This window comes from Zootoca vivipara, chromosome 7 (genome assembly GCF_965207765.1).
Source record: "Zootoca vivipara chromosome 7, rZooViv2.hap1.1, whole genome shotgun sequence".
Lineage (NCBI taxonomy): Eukaryota > Metazoa > Chordata > Lepidosauria > Squamata > Lacertidae > Zootoca > Zootoca vivipara.
The window spans coordinates 40,561,652-40,584,384 of record NC_142590.1 but is presented as its reverse complement, the minus strand read 5'-3'; the positions used below and the strand labels follow the sequence as shown (position 1 = coordinate 40,584,384).

Below are 22,733 nucleotides of genomic sequence, written 5' to 3'. Positions count from 1 at the left end.
GCAAGAAAATTTATTTTCTGTTTGTCATGTTGATTTGTTCACTCAAAGAACTAGCCCCCATTCCCCCTACTCGAACAGGTAGAGCATCACTGGCTTTAAAAGTGGTGCTTTCAAACATCCTCTCTCCCCACCAGCCACTCAAATAAATGAACTTGCGCTGTAGTTTAGGCACACATCCATTTTAATTTTGTCAGTCCCTTTTTTGCAACAGTTTTCTTACCAACAGTTGAACTGTCTTCAAGTACTACATCCACATTTCGGTCTCTGTACTCAACCCTGAAGTCAAGCATTCGTGGTTGTCTTTCCACTATCTGTCTGGATGGCACTACATGGCGAAACGCAGAAGATGAAGAAGGTGTTGACGATGAGGAGGAAGGGTGGCTAGCGGGACCATAGGCTGGCCCTTGTGAAGTCTCTCCACTATATTCACTGGGGAGGGAAACATACATATGTAGGATTTTAAGTAAACACAGACAGTTAGTTTGTTATAGCAAACTTTTTTGGGTTCTCTGAACATATATTGAGATTGAAACCAGAAATGGCGCCAAAGCTAGAGTTCAAGTGGCATGCATGTTGCTTCTATTCAAGACATTCTGATTCTAGGAGTTATTAGCCACAAGTTGGCATGTTTGAAATGAATTCCTCCAGCATCCTGAAATAGTTCATCAAGTTGTCAGGATTTGGACTACCTTTTCTACTCTGGGTGCCTTTAGACTTGTAATACATTTTTTAAGGTACCATTCCAGCTATAAAAGGGATGAAAAACCACCTTTACAACCAGCACTCACTTGGTTGGCCCTACTCTTTGCAGTCCTCTTTAAAATATTAAAGCTAAATGTTTATGAAATACAGTGGTGCCTCGCTAGATGAATTTAATTTGTTCCAGAGGTCTTTTCTTATAACGAAAAATTTGTCTAGCGAATCCCATAGGAATGCATTGAATTTTTTTAAAAAAACATTTTGCCCATAGGAACGCATTAATTGAATTTCAATGCATTCCTATGGGAAACCGCGATTCGCTAGATGAATTTTTCGTAAAACACATTCGTCTAGCGAGGCAACCTCCGCTAGAAAAAACCTTTCGTTAAGCGGAAATTTTGTTAAGCAGGGCATTCGTTAAGCGAGGCACCACTGTACTATATTTGCCAGACTTCTTCACTACAATTGGTAGCAATTCCTCCTGCCCAAGACTTCCCATGAGTGATTCAGCAAACTCACTCTAAAGATAAAGGGTGAAACCCTGCTACAAAAACTAACACATGTAAAGATAAGGCAGGATTTCTGGCTTATTGTGGTTTGACATGGATAAGCAGCATATGGGTGCAACACTCCCACTTTGCTATTCCCTTGTGTGTGAGTAACATATGCAAATGAACCTGCTTTCCCATTATGTCTGAACCAGATATCATAGTTTGTTATGGTAAGCCACAATCACTACCCAGTCTTAAACGATGGTTTGTTAATAGCTAATAGATTATGTTACAAGTAGGTAGCCGTGGTGGTCTGACATAGTCGAAACAAAATAAAAAAATTCCTTCCAGCAGCCCCTTAGAGACCAACTAAGGTTGTCATTGGTATGAGCTTTCATGTGCATGCACACAAAAGCTCATAGAAATGAGGTATCTGAAGAAGTGTGCATGCACACGAAAGCTCATACCAATGACAAACTTAGTTGGTCTCTAAGGTGCTGCTGGAAGGAATTTTTTTAATAGATCATGGTTTGTTAGGCAGCGAAAAACTATGCTCTCTAGTTCAGACATGATGGGAAGCCAAGGCTTCCTGTTTTTTTTCATCCCACACATGCCAGGGTAAGAATGAAAAGGCAGCATGCGGGCACCATGCACCAGCATTACCACTCATGTTAAGCCATAAGTCAGAAACCCTGACTTATTGATACATGCAAACACAGACAATGGTTCTTTTGATGTGCTATCCCAGACTTTACAGCTTCACCTGGGCATGACTTACAGGGTTTTACTACTACACATTGAAAATATTCTGCATCTCCTCATAGATTAATTACAAATGCAGTTGAAGGATGCTAGGTACTGCACATTAATAAAAATGCATAGGTCTCTTTTAGCAGGTTAAACATCTAGAGTGAACACTGTATGCTTACTCACAGTATCTTATGCTAAAGAATATCAGCAGACTGCAGCCAATATGGAACACAACCCATTTTGCAAGGGTCACCAGAAGCATATTAGACCAGTGCTCTGGGGACTGTATGGGCTTCCTGTCCCCCCCCACCCAAAAAAGCACAAATCAGTTCTGGAAAGCCCTAGATGACTTAGGCCTGCCATATATTTGCTATGTCTTATTATGATCCCTATGTGTTTGAAAGCAGTCTTTAATTCAACTCTTGCTGAAAAGAAGACAGTAGTCTGGGCAGATACATTTCTCCCCAGCTTTGGAACCCCCTTCCCTTGAAAGCACGTATAAATATATAAAAACAACTACTGAACAGATCAATATAAAGTGTTTTTATTTAGACAAGCATCTAATCAGGGATAGGCAGGGAGTTATTTTAGTAGCTCTGCCAAAATACAGTGTTCTATTACCTTTTCCTTCTATTCTTAGTTATATAAAAAAATACTGTGAGCGATGCCACAGAAGTGGCAGAGCGTTTTTAGTAGGCAACATTTCAGTGGAAATTCTAAGTAGTTAGTTATGATCAAGCCATGATGTCCAAATTAAGAAGCTTTATATTTATAAGCCAGCAGCTGAAAATTTGTCCCTTCTCATGTCTCTTCTTTTTTAAAAAGAAGGGAAGTTCATGCTGACCTTATATATAATGTTTCAAATGTCCCAAAGCTTCGGTACAAAATAAAAGCATAAAATGTTAACAAACTCAGATGTTGCCAGCTTGAACTGTGCTCTGAGTGGTTGCTTACACATCTGCACTGCTTCAGCCTTAGAACATTTGTCATCTCAACGGTCCGGTAGGGTAATTCCTATCGTTCTGCATCCCAAATTGTATGTGTGTCGCGCAGGGTGGGTGGGTCAACAAACAAATAGAGCACTATGATTCTCTCTTATACAGAGGCCTCTTTTCCTTCTCGCTCATCAGGGAGAACAAAGAGCAATTCTCAACTCTGAAGCCATGGGCCGTTTCAAAGCTAAGATGAACAATGGATGTGCTGTGTTTAGGTGTATACATTTCCATGCAAAACTGTATTGGCCCCAATTCAGAGATTTTGTGTGTGGTGAAGTGGGCTGCAGGAGCATTACTGCATGGGAAGATCTTCTCTGCTAAACAGATGGCCAGGGCTGTGAGGTTTCAGAGCTAAGTAGGAAAGGAGAAGGGATTAACCCCACTATCCTCCCCAAACCATACTGACCTATCTGTTTGGCAGGGTGCCGATATAGAAGCACAATGCAAGTAGCCCCACGTCTGGAAGAAGGGGATTTGTTTCCCTCCGTACAGCACCTTTTTACACACACAGTACCTAAAAGATTATTCAAATACAGCTTTCCCCCTGGTTTACAGATTGCCCCTGCTGGATCAGAGCAAAGGGATTTCATAAACTGAGCAATAAAAAGTTGCAGATTGGGGGGCGGGCTGGCTAGGGATGATGGGAGTTGTAGTCCAGCAACATCTGGAGGACAACAAGTTGGAGAATTCTGCTTTAGAACCTGACTACTTATATAATTATGATATTACTCCAAGCGCAACAGGTAGGATAATGTTTTTTATTGTTGCTGTTTTAAGCAGTTAACATGCATTACTGTACAGTGAAATAATCATAATTTTATGAAGAGATTGAACAGGATGCTGTTTGTTCTCTTTCAATATATTTGTTAGCTACATATACACAGATAAGCAACATCTGTTCAATTCCAGATGTTGAAGTTTTGATGCACACAAAGTAATTTTGATTTCAGGAATTAGTGAGAACGAATGGTTTCACTTGAGGATATCTTTGGGGCTAAAAGATCTTTAACTCAGTAGATTATTTGACCTGACTGTGGCTTAAATTGAAGCACTAAATTCAAAGGTATGGTAAAAAAAAAGGTACTTATTTATTGTATTTCTTCCCAGAGTGGGTTAAAAGTTTTAGCAGTGAGATAGTCTCTGCTCACAGGATTACAACATAAAAAGACAGGACACAAAAATAAAAGGTATTGGTAAGCAGGAGGAGAAATTAAAAATTGGTCCACTATTTATTAAGCTCTTCCAACCTAGAAATTTTAATATTTGAAAGCTACAGCAAGATACAGGAACGACTGGTGCCAATAGCAGCTCACTGACAAAAGAAGTGATTTGTTCCATAAGCTAGAAGGACTAATAGTGAGAAAGTTTGCCACCTACCTTTGTAAAATCCCATTTTCCTGTGGTATCACACCATTTATAGCTGCCTGCAGAAAAAGAAAAGCATGGAGCATTTAGTATATCCACAAAATTAAATGAGAAAGCTTGTTTAAATAAAACTTACAGGTTCCAGCATTTGCTAACTGATCAATCTGCATCTTGAAGTGCAGAGGGAGGATGTGTGTGTCCCACCAAAAGTATCACTGCAGACTATGCTACAATATCTATTTTAATATAACTAACAAGCAACCTTACATTGTTCCAGTAAATCACCATTATTATTTAGAACATCCCAATGTTCTTCAGAGCATTCACCATGTATCTGTTATTCAGTCTAAACAAGTAGATACCAAGCAAACAATGGTGGAGCAGAGTTGCTAACATTTGCAGCAAATTATTATAACTTATAGACATATGGCAGCATTCACACAATGGTACTGTCTCAGTAATTTCACCTTGTGTGTTTGGAATATTGAGCCTAAGGTGGATCACAGCAGAGACATCACAATTTTCTTTGCTTGAGTTTCTTTTTAAAGTGAAAGGGAGAGGTCAAGAGAAAAGGGCAGAGGCAGAGAAAGGTAACCAACAGCATCAGCATGTGAGGGGGGGAAATTCGGCAAAACTACAAGTGGCCAAAGTACAGCAATGAATGGGCTGGGAGATTTTCCTCCATTTATCTTTCAGAGCCAGCAGGCAATGATGGAGCCACAGCCGGCACTAGGCAAGCACAGATGTCTGGAACCTGCACTATCCTCTTAGCAACTGCCTGCTTACCCAGTGCTGAATGGTACAGGTGGGAAGGCATCTCCTTGCTGGATCACCATGGCTGATCTGGTTACACCCAGCAAACCACCTCCCCACTTCGTGCTACCAACCAAATGCAAAGGAAGACGGATTCTCGCCTTCAATGGTTGTGTAGAAGAGGATATTTTGATAGGTGTGCCATTTTCACGCATGCACAAGTTGCCCCTGCAAAAGTTCCCTCAATTCTAGATAACTACTTAAAAAGTGGGCACCGTGCCTTTCTTTGCATCTAGCCACCCTAAAAGGTGTGGGCGTGGGGAACAGACACAGACTGCAAAGAATTAAAATAACCCAATTTGCTTGTTTTCTACCTGAGCTAGTATGAGCTGGCTTCTTAGGTGGTTGCTCATCCAGCTACTGGTCTGCCCTAGTTCTGCTTGGCTTCAAATAGACAGGTAGACAGACATTTCTGCAACAAAATGCATCTGTAAAAGTAATGGCTTTATACTATTTTGTACACTAGGTCTTCAAGCTCCAGGACCAAAATTCCATGAGCCCTTTTGGGGAGATAAATCCAACCCATACAATACACAGGACATGTCTCATCCTACAGTCGCCCTTTCCTCCTTGTGTTGAATAGAGGCGAAGAAGCACGTGGCTAGCATGGATAGAGAGGAACACAGTCCAGGTCAAGACGAAGCCCAAATAAAATCTCCCATGTTATGTGGTCTCTGTTCCTCGAGGGATACTCACGCTCCAATCTCTAGGGCTAAAACTCAAAATAATAAATAATAACAGTCCTTACGAGCGTTCAAAGCATGCAATATACGTCATCTAAGTAATCCTGAAAGAAAACTGCGAGAAGCAATTTTCCAGCTTTGCTCTAGGTTCAGTCCTTTAGTAAGAGGCCCCCAGATAATTCTGTCCAAAGTCACCATCCAATCAGAGTAAAAGTAGAGTCAGGATAGTACACTGAAAGCCAGTTTAACGGTCATCAATTTTTCTTTACCTTCTACTAACTCTATTTGAAACCTGATACACGGCAGTTTATTTGTATATTGATTTTAATAGAGTATTTGTATGATAAATGGAAACAATAAAAAATGAAGTTTTAAAAAAAGAAAGAAAGCCAGTTTAACAGAGCACTTAGAGTGCTCAGACTACAATTGGGGAGAACCAGCTACAAATCCCCACCTGTAGTGCAATCTTAACTAGGTCTGGTCAGAAGTAAAGCCTACTGATATACAGTGCTACCTCTAGTTATGTACGTAAATGGGCCTTACTCCTGGGAACCTGAGGTTAGGATAGCAGCCTTAGCCATGAAGCTTACTCACTAACTCTCTTCCTAACCAACTTCAAAGTATTGTTGTTTGGATCAAACGAAGGTGGGTAGGCAGAGAATGGTGAGAACTATAGCCTAAAACATCTGGAGGACACCAAGATGGGGAAAACTGACCAAGTGTGTTGATAAGTCTGCTGTGACAGACTATCAAGATTCTATTGGCAGGTACCATTATACTCCACCACAGATCTGTCATACATGAGGATAATAATACTGGACTCCCTGGTAGGAATGTTGTAAGAATTACTTGAACGCTCAGGAAAAAGCACCATATAGAATCTAAATGTAATAAAAATGTTATCTACTTTCCTTTATGTGAACTGCACATGCTAGAAATGAATCTTACATTCTTAATAGGACACATACATGTCATTTTCTTCTTATTTTTCCATTCACACCTTATAAGTACAAGTAGAGAGATCTAACACACTCTCCCTGACCAACCAACCTCCTCCTAAAATATAAATTTAGTTCTGAGTTTAAGCAGTTCTTGCTAGGTTTAATATTAACTTCAAAAGGCTGGGTTTAATATTTAACTGCCATCAAATATGGTTTGTTTTTTAAAGAGATGTTTATGCAAAGTGCATGGAATGGCACTAAAATAATCACATACTTACTGCAATAGGTGGGGCACTCCTAACAGTAGCAGCCCAGATTCATAACACTAAGGTTGATTAAGTTCAGCTGTAAAAACACAAGACTCTTTTTTGTGCTGAGCCACTGAAGGTACATAGATTGATTCTCCACAGAACATAAAAATCATTTCAAATGGCTCCACAGGAAATTAAAATATTGGCTACTAACTCCTGTCTTCTTTAGTCAGAGTTACCAGTGATACCTTCCAGTTCAGGAGAAACTGTTTAGGGAGGCTTTTAATGTTTAATAGATTATTTTATTTCATTTTTCTGTTGGAAGCCGCCCAGAGTGGCTGGGGAAACCCAGCCAGATGGGCGGGGTATAAATAATAATAATAATAATAATAATAATAATAATAATAATAATAATAATATTAACCTTAGTGGGCAAGACTTTCAGATAACTAGTGGTAGCCAGGCTGTATCATATGCTTCCATGCTTCCTTATTCCATACTCCCTCTGCTTAATAAATCACTATCTCTATTTTTGCCTGTGGAGGATGCAAGTTGCTTGAGTACATTCATCAGAATTTAGCTTCCTCATCCTATCAACTATTAAACCAGTTGAGGATATGTCTAATGCAGAAATGAATGAATAAAGCATACAGAAAGCAGGGCAGAACCTTCTGCAATGTGCCAAATTGCTGGAGTGTGGCAGTTCAAGCAGTGGTCTTTGGCCTGGAAATTGAGCCATGACAAGTACTGTCGTACCTTGGATCTCGAATGCCTTGGCTCCAGAACAAATCGGCTCCTGAACCATCGAAACCCGGAAGTGAGTGTTCCGGTTTTTGAACGTTCTTTTGGAAGCCAAATGTCTGACGGGGCTTCCGCAGCTTCCGATCAGAAGCCGTGCTTTGGTTTTTGAATATTTTGGAAGTTGAACGGATTTCCGGAATGGGTTCCGTTCGACTTCCAAGGTATGACCGTATTTTCATCTGTGAAATGTTAGAGGAGGATATGTTGTAGAGTCCTTCCTGTTCATCAGTTGCAAGTCAAACTAATGTTCCAATGTTGCTATTTCACTAAAAATAAATTTACTATCTGGGCAGCTGGTTTCTAGTCAACTTTTTAAAATATAAAAACCTTGTAATTAACCTCAGGAAATGATGTCCACTTGTGCTTCCCAAACAAATGGGTAAAAGCAAATCATCATCCACGGTAGCCCAGAGCAGCCAAAATAGTAGCTAGAGTATCTATTACTGTTAGCTTTACTCAGACTTCAAGGTTTAAAACATCAAAGTCTTCCAACTGCTAATGCAAAGTCACATACACTTTTTTTCTTTACAGTGAAAATGACAATATTTGTTCCATTCAGACCAAAGCAAAGCAATGGCTGCACTGTTTGGAAATGCAGCAGCCTGTGCCACATATTTCAGCATCCTCTTCTATGTAAAAGGCCAATGTTATTGAGAAATTAAATATATATATATATTTAATGCTTCCAGAGCAAACACGCATCACAATACAGTGGGTATTATTATCCAGCGTTGGAGTTACAGATTTCTCCTTCCTCTGCAGCCTTCATACACCCCCAAATCTGCCCTGACGTTTCCCCAACACTCCAGAGCAGGCCTGGGGGGCATGTGGGAGGCTGTAGTAGAGAGAAGGGAAAGACAAATAGAAACAGATTCCACACCATTGGATACTCCCCAGTATGTTCCAACATCCTTTTGCAAAATCTAATTACAGTGGTACCTCGGGTTAAGAACTTAATTCATTCTGGAGGTCCGTTCTTAACCTGAAACTGTTCTTAACCTGGTACCACTTTAGCTAATGGGGCCTCCCGCTGCTGCCACGCGATTTCTTTTCTCATCCTGAAGCAAAGTTCTTATCCCGAGGTACTATTTCTGGGTTAGCGGAGACTGTAACCTGAAGCATCTGTAACCTGAAGCGTCTGTAACCTGAGGTACCACTGTACCACCACCATCATCATCACTACTACTACTACTGCTACTACTTTTTTCTAGGTGCTGTACAAAAATTAAGAAAACAGGCCATGTCTGCAGGCTTTTAATGTAAAGAAGGTGGAAAAGCAATGAGAAAGCAAACATATTCAGGTTCCAGTTCTTCGTAATGACATAAATGTTTCATAACCAGATGGAATGACCACTGAGGACACAGCTCTGGAACCTACTATCATTGAAAACATACCATTTGTGACCTGTGTAAGTGCCATGTCACACCAGCTACTCCCTCCAATTTTTACTCCTGAAGAAACTTGAGACATACAGCCCAATTCTCACTGGGTTTACTTGTCATGAGCCCCAAAGCACTGTCAGGCTTGGGCTTGGATTGGCAGCCCCAGAAAGAGAAGAGAAAGAAACAGAGGTGAGAGATGAATTGTGTGACCCTGGGTTGGAGTATGGGGGATCCCCCCTTTACACCCTTAATGTCAGTTACTTTGGAAAAGGAAGCAGGGAAGATGGCTCTGACCTCTGATGCTCTAGAGCAGAGAGCCAGGTGGTGTCTGAACAGGAAGGTGCAGCTTTGTCACCTAGAACCAGGAACTGCCTTCACAGGTGAGAAGAGACCCACTCACTCCAACAGAATGTGCACTTGCAAGCTTGACATTACCACAGTCTGAGAGAGTCTTGCAGATGAGCAGACCATGCCTCATGGTTAAAGGTTTGGAGGAAGGGGTGGGAAAACTTGTTGGGACATCTTTGTTGCTTCCATCCAGTTCTGAACTTCTTGCCCTAATCTTGGAATCATGACTCCTGAGCACTGTGTCTGCTGCTGACCCTGTACTTGCTTGAATAAAAATCTCTTTCTTACAAATAACAGCCTCTGCTTGTGTGTTTTGGGTGGGGGCCTGAACATTTCTTGGAATTGCCCCACTGATTTCAATAGGACTTCATTTGAAGTAAATAGGCCTGTGATTGCAGCCTCATCCGTACACCCAGATGCCAAGTGCTGTTGCAAAATCCATATAATGTTACAGGTCTGATGTGCAATAAACCCACACTGCATCACTCCTATCCCAAGAACTAACAGTGAAATCCTATATGTGTCCTCTGAAAAGTAAAACTTATTGACTGGAAGGTTAATGAATTGCCACATAATTTTATCATTGAAAAGTACCATGTTTCTGTTGTTATAAGCTGAAACCTTTGAAAAAAAGAGAGCTATGAGCTTGCAGACAGCAATAATAATTTAGAATTTAAGCAAAGCTTTCATATATCCAGATCACATGCTATGCTAAAGATCCTTTTTTGTATACCACTCATGGTTTCTGTGGTACAAGTCAAACCACAAACCCAGGTTCACATACAACATTAAGCCAAACCATTACTTAACCATGGGTGCAATAAAAGCAGCTGGATTGGGGGAGGAGTGTTGTGGCTGTGATCTTTGTTCCAGGGACCTGTACAATTGGTTGTTTGTACTAAGCCATGGTTTGGCTTAGTGTTACATGCCAACTGGACCATTGTGTATGAGGGGAAACCACATTCCAAAAATCTAGTTATGGCTATGAATTCTTTTTTTAAAAAATCAGCCAAGAAACCCACCATAATTATTTTGTTTCTGATTTGAGGTTTTGAACATTAAAGGTTTTAACAATATTTAATATTAAAATTGGACTTTATATTTGTGTATACTAAAGTATCAAAAGTTTCATAATCAAGATTTAAGCTTAGTACACCAAAAATATGAATTTGTGATGAGAAACACTAAACGAGAAGGGGGAGGGATATTAGTTAGAGACTGCCAAGTATTTCTGTACTCTCAGGTGCTGCCTTTTGTGTGGACTGTGAATACAAAGAACTCTCTATTACAAGAAATAGAGTAGCTTCTTCATAAAAAGAAATTGACATTTATTAGCCTCGCTGCTCACTTGATGACTCTGCATTTCTGGCTGGCAGCTGTGCAAGGATAATAGAAGTCGAAAGAGCTCATTACTGCAGTAATGAAATTTCAACTACTATTTAGATAAGGTTGCACATGCTGCTTACATTACTTTCATAACGTTGACACCAAGCCTAACCAAACTCCTACCTAATACTGTATATTGTAGGCCACATACTAACAGAATATGTGATTTAATAGCAAGAAAGAAGTTAGGTGACAAAAATAAATGCTGCCGGCACCCTGATTGCATTATATTTTCCTCTCTCTCTTTTTTGAATATTTATTAAGATTTTTTTTTTGCAATATATTTTCCTAAGCACACCTTGGGAAAAATTAAATAAAGCTGGAGATTCAAACATAACAACAACAGAATTAGAAAGGCATATTGATGCTTTAAGCCAGATCCAACAACCAATACTAGGCACCTAGCATAGTGCACTTGTGAACACTACTGATTTAGCATTCCAATGTCTCCAGATTCTGACTGCAGGAAATAACCACACAATGCATTTCATAGTAATTCACTGATAAACGCTTCACTTTGAGGACAGGGGAGTTACAGATATTGCCAGTTCTCAATGAGGTATTGGAATTGCCAACTTTTTCTGGCAAAACAATTGCCTTTGCTGATTGCGGGTCAGGGGCTGTGGATTTAACGAGTGAATGAAGTGTCTTCTATCACAGCTGGAAAACAAAACAGTTTCATTTTCTGAATTTCTCTCTCATGTACCTATTAACAGTACAGAAACCCTATTAGAAAAAACGGTGATGCAACGATGACAGACACGATTACGAAATAGAAGCTCCATGTTCAGAGTCAGTACTGTATATCGCCACTCCAGCTTCTGGGGCAAAGAGGGGAAAGCAACTGTGCTCAAAGCATTCTTAGAAGTTTCTCCAGAGCCACCTTGTAGGCCATGTGGGGCCAGGGGCGGCTCGCCCATTGGCCCTAGTGGCGCGGGGCGCCAGGGCGCTGAGGGGCGCCCCAGCAAGTGGGGGAGCTGCGCGGCAGCCTCCCTTTCCCTCCTCATGGACGCCTGCCAGCCGTGCCGCTCGGAGGAGAGAAGTAAACGAGCGGAGCAGGGACACTAGGACCCTGTTCCGCTCTGCAGCGGAGTTTTCCTTTTTTTAAAAAAGAGGGATCTGCACCAGGGCGCCCGATGACCTTAAGACGCTACTGTGTGGGGCATTTCTGATTGAAGAAAATTCATACGTTTTCAGGAAAGTTATTGTATCTTTTCCCAATAAAACTTATACAACAATGAGTAAGGCACCAATTCTGAACTGGATTTTGAATGTTTAAGTAAAAAATGCAAAAGGCATAGGAGAGTTGTCTGCACTTCCTTTCAAATGCCCCCCAAAACAAAACAAAACCCTACATAATTGCCAAAGCGTACTTGCATGGCTAGCCAAGTCATAAACCATTTCACATAAAGACAGATGAGATAAAACATACCTCACATAAAACTTGATGGACCTTATTACTAAGTGCTTTTTGAGAACATCAAAACTTACGGTGTTACCTAGCAAGAGCTACATTCTAGCACTCGAAAGCTTCACAAAACAATATATACTGAAACTGGACTTCTTTATAGACTTGTCAAGTGCTATTTTTCTAGAAAAATAGGTGCCAGAACTCACCATGAACACCTCCCTTGTTCTCTTATAATAGTAATGCTGCCCACCTGAGAAATGCCGGAACTGAGTTCAGGATGGAAAAAAAGCCCTGGACTTCCCCCAAATCTTGGGAATTGTTTGCCCCTCTTCTTTCCTTGTAACAGCAAAACAAACACTCCAGAAAAGATCATAAGCACATTTCAAACAGCAAAGTCTGAATCAAGTAAAAACAATTAAAATCTGGAGCCTGTTTGAACTCTTTTCCAACCTTCCTTGGGAAACTCTGTTACCTGGCGGCTGGATGACTAGAGTGGAGAAGCAAAGACCATGTGTGCCTGTTTAATTTGTCCTTAAACACAAGGGCCACGTTCCAAGAATATACAGCAACATTTTACATTTACACCCAGTTGTTGTTATTATTATTAAAGGGTTTTTTTTGTAAATTCCTCTGCTTAAGAATTCTGGGGCTTGCCATATTTTCTTCTGTACCCCAAAAAGGCCAAGGGAAGCCTCTGAAAAGGCATTCAGCAAGACAGCAGCAGTTAAAATCAGAGACTGACCATTTACAAGTTACCTTACTAAATGGAGCAACTGCATTAGATTCAAGCCCATGACTATACAAATTAAGACTATAAGAAGAGCCCTGCTTCTTAAATTCTGTAAGTTTATAAAAGTGGATATATTTGTGAACTTCCATAATTTATTCCCATTTGATAGCAATGGAGAGGGCAAAAGTTCACTCTAAAAATCCTGCCTAAACATCCCTTGCTGGCTTCTGAACTTTGACCAGCAACCCATATTCTGGAAAACCAATATTAACGGCTGTAAGGACTAGCGACTTGCTTTTTTTCATTTTTAATAAAACAAATCTTTTCAAGTTGTTGATTTATCACTAACCATACCAAATTCTGCATCTGCATGGCATCACACAATGCACACAAGCCATGTCACAGAATATTAACATTCTTGTGGTTAGAGAGAAATATGAGTCTTGTCTCTTTCAATATGACTAACTGCTTTCAGTTTGCCCAAATTTCTTTTGTGCTTTCTTCGACTCTAGACTGTCCTCTTCACAATATGAACTGTGTATTTTAAAAAGATGCCCGTTTTTATGTCTTGATACCATGTATACAGCAGAACTCCCATGATACAGAATTTGGGTATGTGAATTTCCTGTGTGTTCTTCTTCAAGGTTTACATTAACATGACTAGCTAGGGTTGCCATACATCCAGAATTTCCTGGACACAGCTGGGATTCGGTCGTGGTAAACAGTGTCTGGGCAGAAATCGCTGAAATGTCCAGGAAAATCCAGACATATAGCAACCCATGTCAGAAGCTCAAAAACTTCATTTTTAATGAGAGATTTTTTTTGGGGGGGGGGATGGCATATTAGTAATACATCAAATTTATCGTATGTGTTTAAAGCGGAAACAGTGTGTTGTAGTGGTTACAGTGCTGGAACTGGGAGAACAAGGCTCAAATCCTCGCTCGACCATAAAACTCACCATCGGCCAGTCACCTAACTCATCTCACAACGTTGTTACAAGGATAGAATGGGGAGAGGGATAACCATGTACAGTGGTGCCTCGCTAGACGAAATTAATTCGTTCCACGGGTCTTTTCTTATAGCGAAAAATTCGTCTAGCGAATCCCATAGGAATGCATTGAATTTTTTTGAATTTTTTTTTGCCCATAGGAACGCATTAATTGAATTTCAATGCATTCCTATGGGAAACCGCAATTCGCTAGACAAATTTTTCGTAAAACGCATTCGTCTAGCGAGGCAAGCTCCGCTCGAAAAATCCTTTCGTTAAGCGGAAATTTCGTTAAGCAGGGCATTCGTTAAGCGAGGCACCACTGTACTTCGTTCTGAAATCCTTGTATGAAAATTGGTATATAAACATAATAATGAATAGAATATTTCACATTAAAACATGACCTCAAACAGATTAAGTAGGACCTGGATGAAAACTGCAAGATATGCTACAAATGCACATCTGCAACCATATTGGCTGCAGAAGTAGAAGCCTGCTTCCACGTGTAGATTTCTCTTGCCGGATGAAGATGAGCATCTTTAGGGTGCCTGATATGTCTAGTCCCTTGTAAATACCAGTCACTTTCATGACTCCATGGACTGGTAGGTCAACCCAACCTTCTTCAAATTCTCTAAGATATGGGCCATTCCATTGTCACGGGTGGGACACTTGGACCATGTTTTTTGGTATTCACACATGTGTAAGAATGTAAATATACATAAAAATTAACAACCAAAATTTGAACTATGTTCTTAATAAGATACTGAACATTTTACTAATTTTTTATTATTTTTATGGATATTTTTGACAATTTTATTAAATGTTAAAGTATTGTCACGGGTGGGACAAAAAAAGGACATGGAGCTTGAGATAAGTTTGATTTATGGAAAAACTCTGTGAGTTGGGAGGTGAATCAATTATAAACTCAGCATATCTGTTTAAATCAATGTTTATTGGTTACAACTATGCAATCAGAAATTTAGGTTAAGAAATTTAATGATACAAAATTAAGGAAAAAATGCTGTCACGGGTGGGACAATGAAATGTCACGGGTGGGACGCGTCTGGCATACACTTGATTTAACATACAATTAAGGTTGTTAAAAATGGAATAATTACAAAAAAACCTTTTGCTATTACTATACTTACTATCTACTATAGCCTACAAAGTATAATGTTGTATTTACTAAAATTAAAATCTATTTAAAAAATATTTTCTTCTAGTCCATCTCTGGGCCAATCAACCACTTTCAAACACATCTACATTTTCAGTAAATTCATAAAAAATGCTCCTTCTGACTCGTTTAACATTAGGTTGGGGTAAGATACTAAGAATATGTTCAAACTGCACATATGATATGTCTTTTTCATCAACTTGAAACAGCTTTCCAGAATTGTTAACTGCTCGCATACACATCACCTTGACTTCTCCATCATCTTCAACATTACTTTGGCATATTGCAGCATATCTATATTTAGTAGGCCTGGTTCTTTGTCTTTTTGTAGTTGTTTCAAATTCAACTAAAACATATGTCCCAATAGTCACTCCATCAACGAACGGCTTCACTCCAACCACCGGCACATCTGTTTCATTTGTACAACTTGCTACACCATCTTGTTTTTCTGTGTCACTATCAGAATCTCTGTAAACATCAGAAACTTTTAACTTGAACAGTTCTGTGAAGACTACGTGGGTGGACTTTTGAAAAGAAGGTCCATAAACTAAACTTCTTTTGTCTTTAGCTTTAAAAAAATGGTTGGACTGCACATTTGGAATCTTCCTCACCAAAGTCCAGCGCTCATCTAGCATCGCCATATTTGCACTGATATCAGTAGGCATTAAAAGGACAAACTTCACTCTCGGTACTGCTTTTTCAGCACATTTAACAAAATCTGAGGCTGAATTGATTACTACTCTCCTTTGTTTCACTGCATTCCAAACTGCTTGCTTAGTTAATCCACCAATCCCATCCACGGCACCCTTGCCGTGGGATGTAGCAAAAAAAAAAAACCCATTCCCCATCAACACCAAAGTCTTCAGGCATAAAACACAGATTGGACAGTGTGTACTTATTTTTGAACTGACCAGCACACCCATCAGAAAAGATTTTGACCTTTGTCAGTCTGTTAAATTCTTTCTTAAGTTCTTCAATTATGGCTTTTAGGCATGCATATACTGAGTATTTGTCGTGGGTTAAGTGATCCGAAACCACGGCAAAAGAACGTACTTTGCCTTGAGTCCAAGCGCAACCAGTAAATACTGTGATTTGGTTGTGGGTCCAGTGTGCACTTTGGATTTCATCTTGCGATGTTGCCAAATAGTTTTCAGCAAAATCCACTTGAAGAATCACCTCATCATCAGCTACTGTGTCCTTCATATTTTTGAAAGCTTTAGCTTGTAATTGCTTTACAAAGAAGTGCTTCTTAAATTTACTAAATTGATTTTGTAGCTCATTGACAGCTTCTTCTATGGTTCCTTTTGCTTCAAAAACCTTAGGCCGGCTAGAACAGTCATCTTTCCATTGCTTCCAGAAAATCTCAGACGACATGTTTAAGTCTTCATCAATTAGGGTGTGCAAATTAAGTACACACTTTTTGCATTCACCATTCATGCACTTTTCATTTTCCAAATCACAACAAGTAAGGCTCAAAAGATCAGAATGTGTGGAAGGGAAAAAATGTCTTTCCTACTTATGGCTTCAATTAGGAAATTGAAATTAGCGTGGTATTTGCAAACGCAAACATTGTGTGGCATTTGAGAAGCAAAGTCAATATTTTTAGGCCTCAGTTCATAAAATTTTGATTTGCTGATTTCAACTGTTGGGTTATCAATCTTAAATAAGGCATAGGCCTCTTGGACTGTCATATTCATATGCCGCTTTTGGATTTTGATTCTTTTTCCACTTGTTGGATCTTTAATAGATTTGACATCCTTAATTCCTGGTGCCTGCCTGTTAATCTCATCTGAATTATAAAACTCATGGACCTTTGAGATATTATCTTGTGAAATAATAGAACTTTTGGTGTTCTGTTTAGGGCTTTTATCAAATAGTGTTTTTGGCACTTGAGGTGAACTCTCATACACAAGCTTTCGTAACACGGCTATTCTTTTCCGTGGACTTAATGGCAACACTCTTTTAACTTTGGTAACAGCCTTTCCAAGAGATTGTGGGCATTTAAATGACCCAATCTCTGGAATAGTAGTGTCGCCAATTGGCCTAGATTCTTTTTCTTTTATCTTTTGTCTGTACTTTCTTTTGCACTCAGTTTCTTTCCGTCTGTATTCCATAAGTGATTTTGCAGACAAATTCTTTACCAACTTCATCTTTTCTCGCCTCTTCTTATCTCTGACCCTCTCCTTTTCTTTGAAGCTTTCACATTTGTTTTTATCTTGTTTTAGTTTTTCACGCAGCTTTCTCATACGTTCTGCAGATGTAGTCTTTCCCATTTTGTGTATTGATTCAAAGGTTATATTATCTGTATTACTGTATGTATTCGCATTAGGGTAAAGTAATGGTAACTGCCTTTATGTTCCAGAGGGAACAGCTACTATTGGTTCATTCAAGCAGCTGCATTTGGCTCCTTAGTCTTATTGGTTTCCACCAAAAGGCAGCTTTGTGATTGCTTGAGATTGTTCCCTCCAAAATGTATCCCTTTCTAGCTAGTTCCCCTCTCCTCAGTCCCTCAGTCTTGTTTGCCAGAATAAAGAATTGTTACATGAGGAATCTGTCTCCTGTCTGCAGAGAGCTGAAATCACTTGCTGAAATCACTAACTCAAGCTACAACATTGAAAACTGTCACGGGTGGGACAGAAAAAGAATTATTAAAATTTCATGGTGTTTACATTAATTAACTGCATTTTTATTATTGATAGGTGTGTTATACTCTAATACATACTCCCACAATAAAACAAACATAACCTATAAATTAGTTTTATCACAAAATAAACTTTTGTACCTTTTGCTGTCACGGGTGGGACACTGAAACAGCATCCCATTCAATAATAAAAATAAAATAGAAATAACTTACCTATTTAAAATTTTTCAAGTCCAATGTGTAGACAAAGTTCTTCACTTTAATAATATACTAACAATGACAACCACAATTTTTGTTTATCTTTAAAAAATAATGCCAACCTAAATGAACAAAATTAAGCTACACAATCAGAAAAGTGATACTGAAACTTCAAGCTCAAATTTCTCATGAAAAAAATAATTTCAAATTCTTTTTTCCTTTGGAATATTGAACTTTAATATGTTTAGTTAATGAAACTATAAGTAAAATAAGTATATTTTAAAAATAATTTTTTTCTTATCAGGCTCATTTTTCACGGAATGGCCCATATCAAATAGCCATACGCATCTGAGTGGAGAGATTATCCAGGTGAGTTAAAATTTGATCTGAGAATGCCATGGAGTGCTTTAGAGACACCTGGTCAAACTGTCCCTAGGAATGGGGGGAAATTAATTAAAAGCTTCCCTTTCGCTATGTGGATTTTCAGCCCTATGAATTTGTTCGTTTTTCCTTTTTTTCAAAAAATGAAAAAAGAACATTTTAAACAGTGGCTTCTTTATACGCAGGATTTATCTAACCTCTCTAATGTGCTAGTTTCTAAGAGGAGACCTCTCCATTTTTCCATTTTCAAAAGGAGTGAATATTATTATTAGGTTGTCCATAAAATTATTAAAGTTATGAAACAGAAGTATTATAAAAACAAGGCACAGAGCCGTTTCTGTCTTCTGATCCTTAGAAACAACATACAGGAGGAGCTGCAAGCCATCACATTAACAGGTGTGCTAAACCACTGACTTTACTGCAAATACATGGTTGCTTTGAACCACTGCCAGCAAAAAGGATAAAGAAGTTAAATATAGCAGTAAAGCAGACATTTCAGCAAATGTTGAAATGTACATTTTAGAGAATGTATGCTTAAAACCAGGATAATCATAACCATTTGCAGAGCTTCTACAATGAAATGATGTTCTCTGCAAATGGGTAGATGGAGTCTAAATTCACATTAATATGAAATAGCATTTACTTTTCTATCAGAGATAAATACAGTGAAAACAAGTACAGCAGATCATATGAAAAGTGGCCAACATGCAGCCAGCGGGCTACCAAGGCCCTGGAGGGACATTTTGTGTATCCTGGTGCTTTTTGATAAAATCTTGAAACTCTCTACTTTTTCTTAAGGATCTGTCCCTCGTGGTTTGAAAACACAGGAACATTGACTTGCCAAACACAGGAACATTGACTTGCCAAAGACCACAAAAACAGAAAGCAAGTGAAAAGGATATAAAGTTGACTATATTTTACAAGTTGTCTCATTAACCTCCATGGACTTGAATAACCAGATAACAAAAGGGAAACTTTTACTTACCAACATGGCAAGATCTTTTCACTAGAAAATACTCTTAATTCCTAAAGCACAGAGTCAAACTGATCCAGACAATAGTTTATTACAGGATTAACTGAACAAGTAAAACAACAACAACTTTAAGTTGCACAACTATCCCTGAGGCAGAAAGATAGTCCTTCCTACAAATAAAGTTAACCAGTTTGCAGTATGAAGCGTTCAAATTCAGTGTCTAGTACTTTTCAAACTGAGAATAACAAAGCCAAGAAGCACACATCTGAAATACTAGGGTGAAATGAAGAACTACATCAGGGGTTCTCAAACTCCAGGGCACATTTGAGAAGACTGAGAATAACTGAAGCCCACTAGTCACAAAATGGCAGTGCAGGGGCAAAGACAGCCACAAAATGGTGGCAGATGGAGGTGGAGTTTGGCACGAACAGCTGCCTAGTGCTATTTTTTTTACTGATACTTAAACCCTCTTTGGAAATTAAAAACTTTCCCATAGCAATTTCCTTGGAACTCTTGAGTTCCATAGTAGAGCTTTCCTCAGGTTCTGGAATTAGCTCTGAAATTATCATGACTCAACCTACCTATTCAGAGGATCTACCTAGAAATCTACCTAGGATCTACCTAGAAATGGCTACAGTGGAACCTCGGTTTACGCCTACCTCCGTTTATGAACACCTCCATTTACAAACGCCTCAGACCTGGAAGTGTTTACATCCGGGTTCCACGGCGTCAGATGCGCAGAAGCAATCTGGGCAGCTCGCGCATGCGCAGAAGCAGTCTGCGCAGCGCGTGCGCAGAAGCGCTCTATCAGTGCTTCGCGCACACGCCAAATTCGCCGAGCAAACGCCTCCGCGAGCAAACGCCTCCGCGGAACAGATTGCGTTCGCAAACCGGGGTACCACTGTATTTATTTTCTATTCTCGCCACCACATACATCTCTCCAATCATTTTTTACCATTTCCTCTCACTTCATCTTCCCTTCTCCTTTCATACATGGACAGACAGTTTAGAAGGAGTGGAGAGGGTACAAGTTATTTCATCCATACTCCAATCTGCCCACTCAATCTCTTCTTCCTTTAACAACATCCCTTCTTCCTCTCAATTTCCAGCTGGTGTTTGGGTTTTTTTAATTATCTCTTTCTGCTTTTCTTCCATGGGTCCTCCATGGGTTCCTTTTTTGAAAGGAAAATGTCCACTTCTTTCCTTCCTCAACCCCTCGATCTACTGCCATCTTTATTTAGTGCCACTTTCTCTCTCCTACTCACCCACCCTACATTGGCATGCAGCTGCACACACTGACAATCCAGATTCTGGCAGTTCCTCAACGCCAGGTTTTTCTTCTAAGGGGGAGGAAGAAACTATCACCTTCAGTCAACCAGGAGAGACCTCTTGAGTCAGGGGGAGGCCTGGGGTGTGGGAGTATGAAAGAGAAAGGCCAAATGGCATAGCAGCACCCCTGGATGAATCTTCTTCTCCTCACCCTCAGTCTGACCGTCTCCATCCCCATCCTCATTTTCCTTCCTCACACTCAGATAGCTGTTGTGATCTCTGCTGTCCATTTCCTCTCTCCTGGCTCCTTTCCAACTTTGCATGCTATAGGACTGCTCTCTAACCAACTCCTGCTCCCACGTGTACCTATACACTGCTCATGGTGTAACAGTTGGGAGCAGGATGTTCAAGTCAGGCGGCATTGGGCAGGCTGTAGTGTTGAGCCCCTCTGGTGGTCCCATCACACAGTCTGAGGAACACTGAGCAAGTTGCTACATCCTAATTCTATTGTGGCGAAAATATAACAAAAGTAGGTCACAAAATCAGTGTTCTTGAAAGGAAAAATTAAATACCTGATGCAGCAATTTACAGGGGGCACAACAAGAGGAGAGGGAGGGAAGTCCTATTATGTAAACGGAAACCCTTGAAACCCAGATCTACTTTGTTGGATACTGCCCTTAGCTTGGATCCAGCACAGAGCTAACTGAACTTACTTCCCACTGAAATGCATAGGAGTTAAGGATTTCTTGTATTCTTTTCAACAGAAACCAAAATCAGCTGTCTGGAGTCAATCCTTCTCTCTTTAATTTCATATATTTCTACTGTGCATGTGTATGTTTTGCTTTATTTCCAGTTTCTCAATGAAAGTTTAAAGAATACAGATCCTAATACAGACCAGCTGGGCCTTTTCACCTTTATGACGCCATTGTAATGTGTGATGTGTTATACCCACTCCCTGTTTCTTATTTTTTTAACCTTACACTAACCCATAAAAATGCCTTCCCTTTATTGGCAAGGTAACCTAGCTCTGAGACGTTTTGGTATGGAATTTTCAAAAAAAAATGCAGGAACTTCAAATGCCATAGCAAACAGGTGTTTACTGACCCTCTCAAAATGCTTGCTTTTTTACTCCTGCATTTGCCAAGCAAAGCATCCTTCACTATATGCCTGAAGAACCTGGTGTTAACATTAATCTGTTCAATAATAACCTCGGCCATTCTAGAAACTTTGCTTAAGGACCTGGGGGGTCTGCATATTGTAAGGATCGCCAAACAGATTCCATACCGCACTTGGTTAAGCTGTGGAGTGTCGGTACTCAGACTAGTATGAAAGCATGGTGTCATTCAATACCTGATCAAAACTAAATAAACACTACTCGTGGTTTACTATGAGAAGCACAGCATCAAAATTAGTAAGCCATACTGATGTCCACAGAGGGGGAGGGGCAAGGTAATGGTGAAGCTGACGTGGACCAAACACGCCAGCCACAAAATCACATTGATTCCACTAGCATGTTTGCACCATCCACACCTCAAACCTCCCCTCTCTGACCCAGTTTACAGCAGCAACTCAGTCAGAAGGAGGTCAGGTAAGCAGCATAAACCCACTGCACTATCCACTACTGGACAGATGCATGGTGATCATGAAATTAACAGCTGATTGCTAACAAGTTTTGTTCTGGCTCTCTTTTTTCCTATATGACCAGTAAAAAATAGTACTTACCACTAAATCCCAGTTGTTTTGTTCAAGTAAGGTGATAGCTTCATCAATATTTTCTATACCAGTACATGCCTAAAATGAAAAAATAAAAGGGTTCAGCTGAAGAAATCTCTCAAGTATTAATTCTTTAACAATTAAAATAAGACAGGGTTCACCAACTCAGCAACTGCAACCACTATGACACCCATGAAAGACTTGCAATTTCTATGAAATAAGCCAGCCTTGCTGCTCCAACTTATCACTGTTTTCAGCCAATGAATGAAGTCAGAGCTGTGACTGATAAGTGAACTGTTTGGACACCAGGCAACAGGAAGAAGAAGAGGAGGAGGAGTTTTGATTTTAT

At 39.7% G+C, this 22,733-nt stretch overlaps 1 protein-coding gene across 2 annotated transcripts in view; it reads right to left on the bottom strand.

Annotated features, from left to right (window-relative positions):
- The window catches only part of FAF1 (Fas associated factor 1), a 176,685-nt gene that overhangs the window by 142,788 nt on the left and 11,164 nt on the right, over positions 1-22,733 (bottom strand). For both annotated transcript variants that reach the window (XM_035122849.3, XM_088674070.1), the window contains exons 2-4: positions 22,394-22,462; positions 4,313-4,359; positions 221-429 (exon numbers count right to left, since the gene is read on the bottom strand). In XM_035122849.3, coding sequence (XP_034978740.1) covers positions 221-429; positions 4,313-4,359; positions 22,394-22,462 — 325 coding nt within the window. The remainder of the gene's footprint in view (positions 1-220; positions 430-4,312; positions 4,360-22,393; positions 22,463-22,733) is intronic.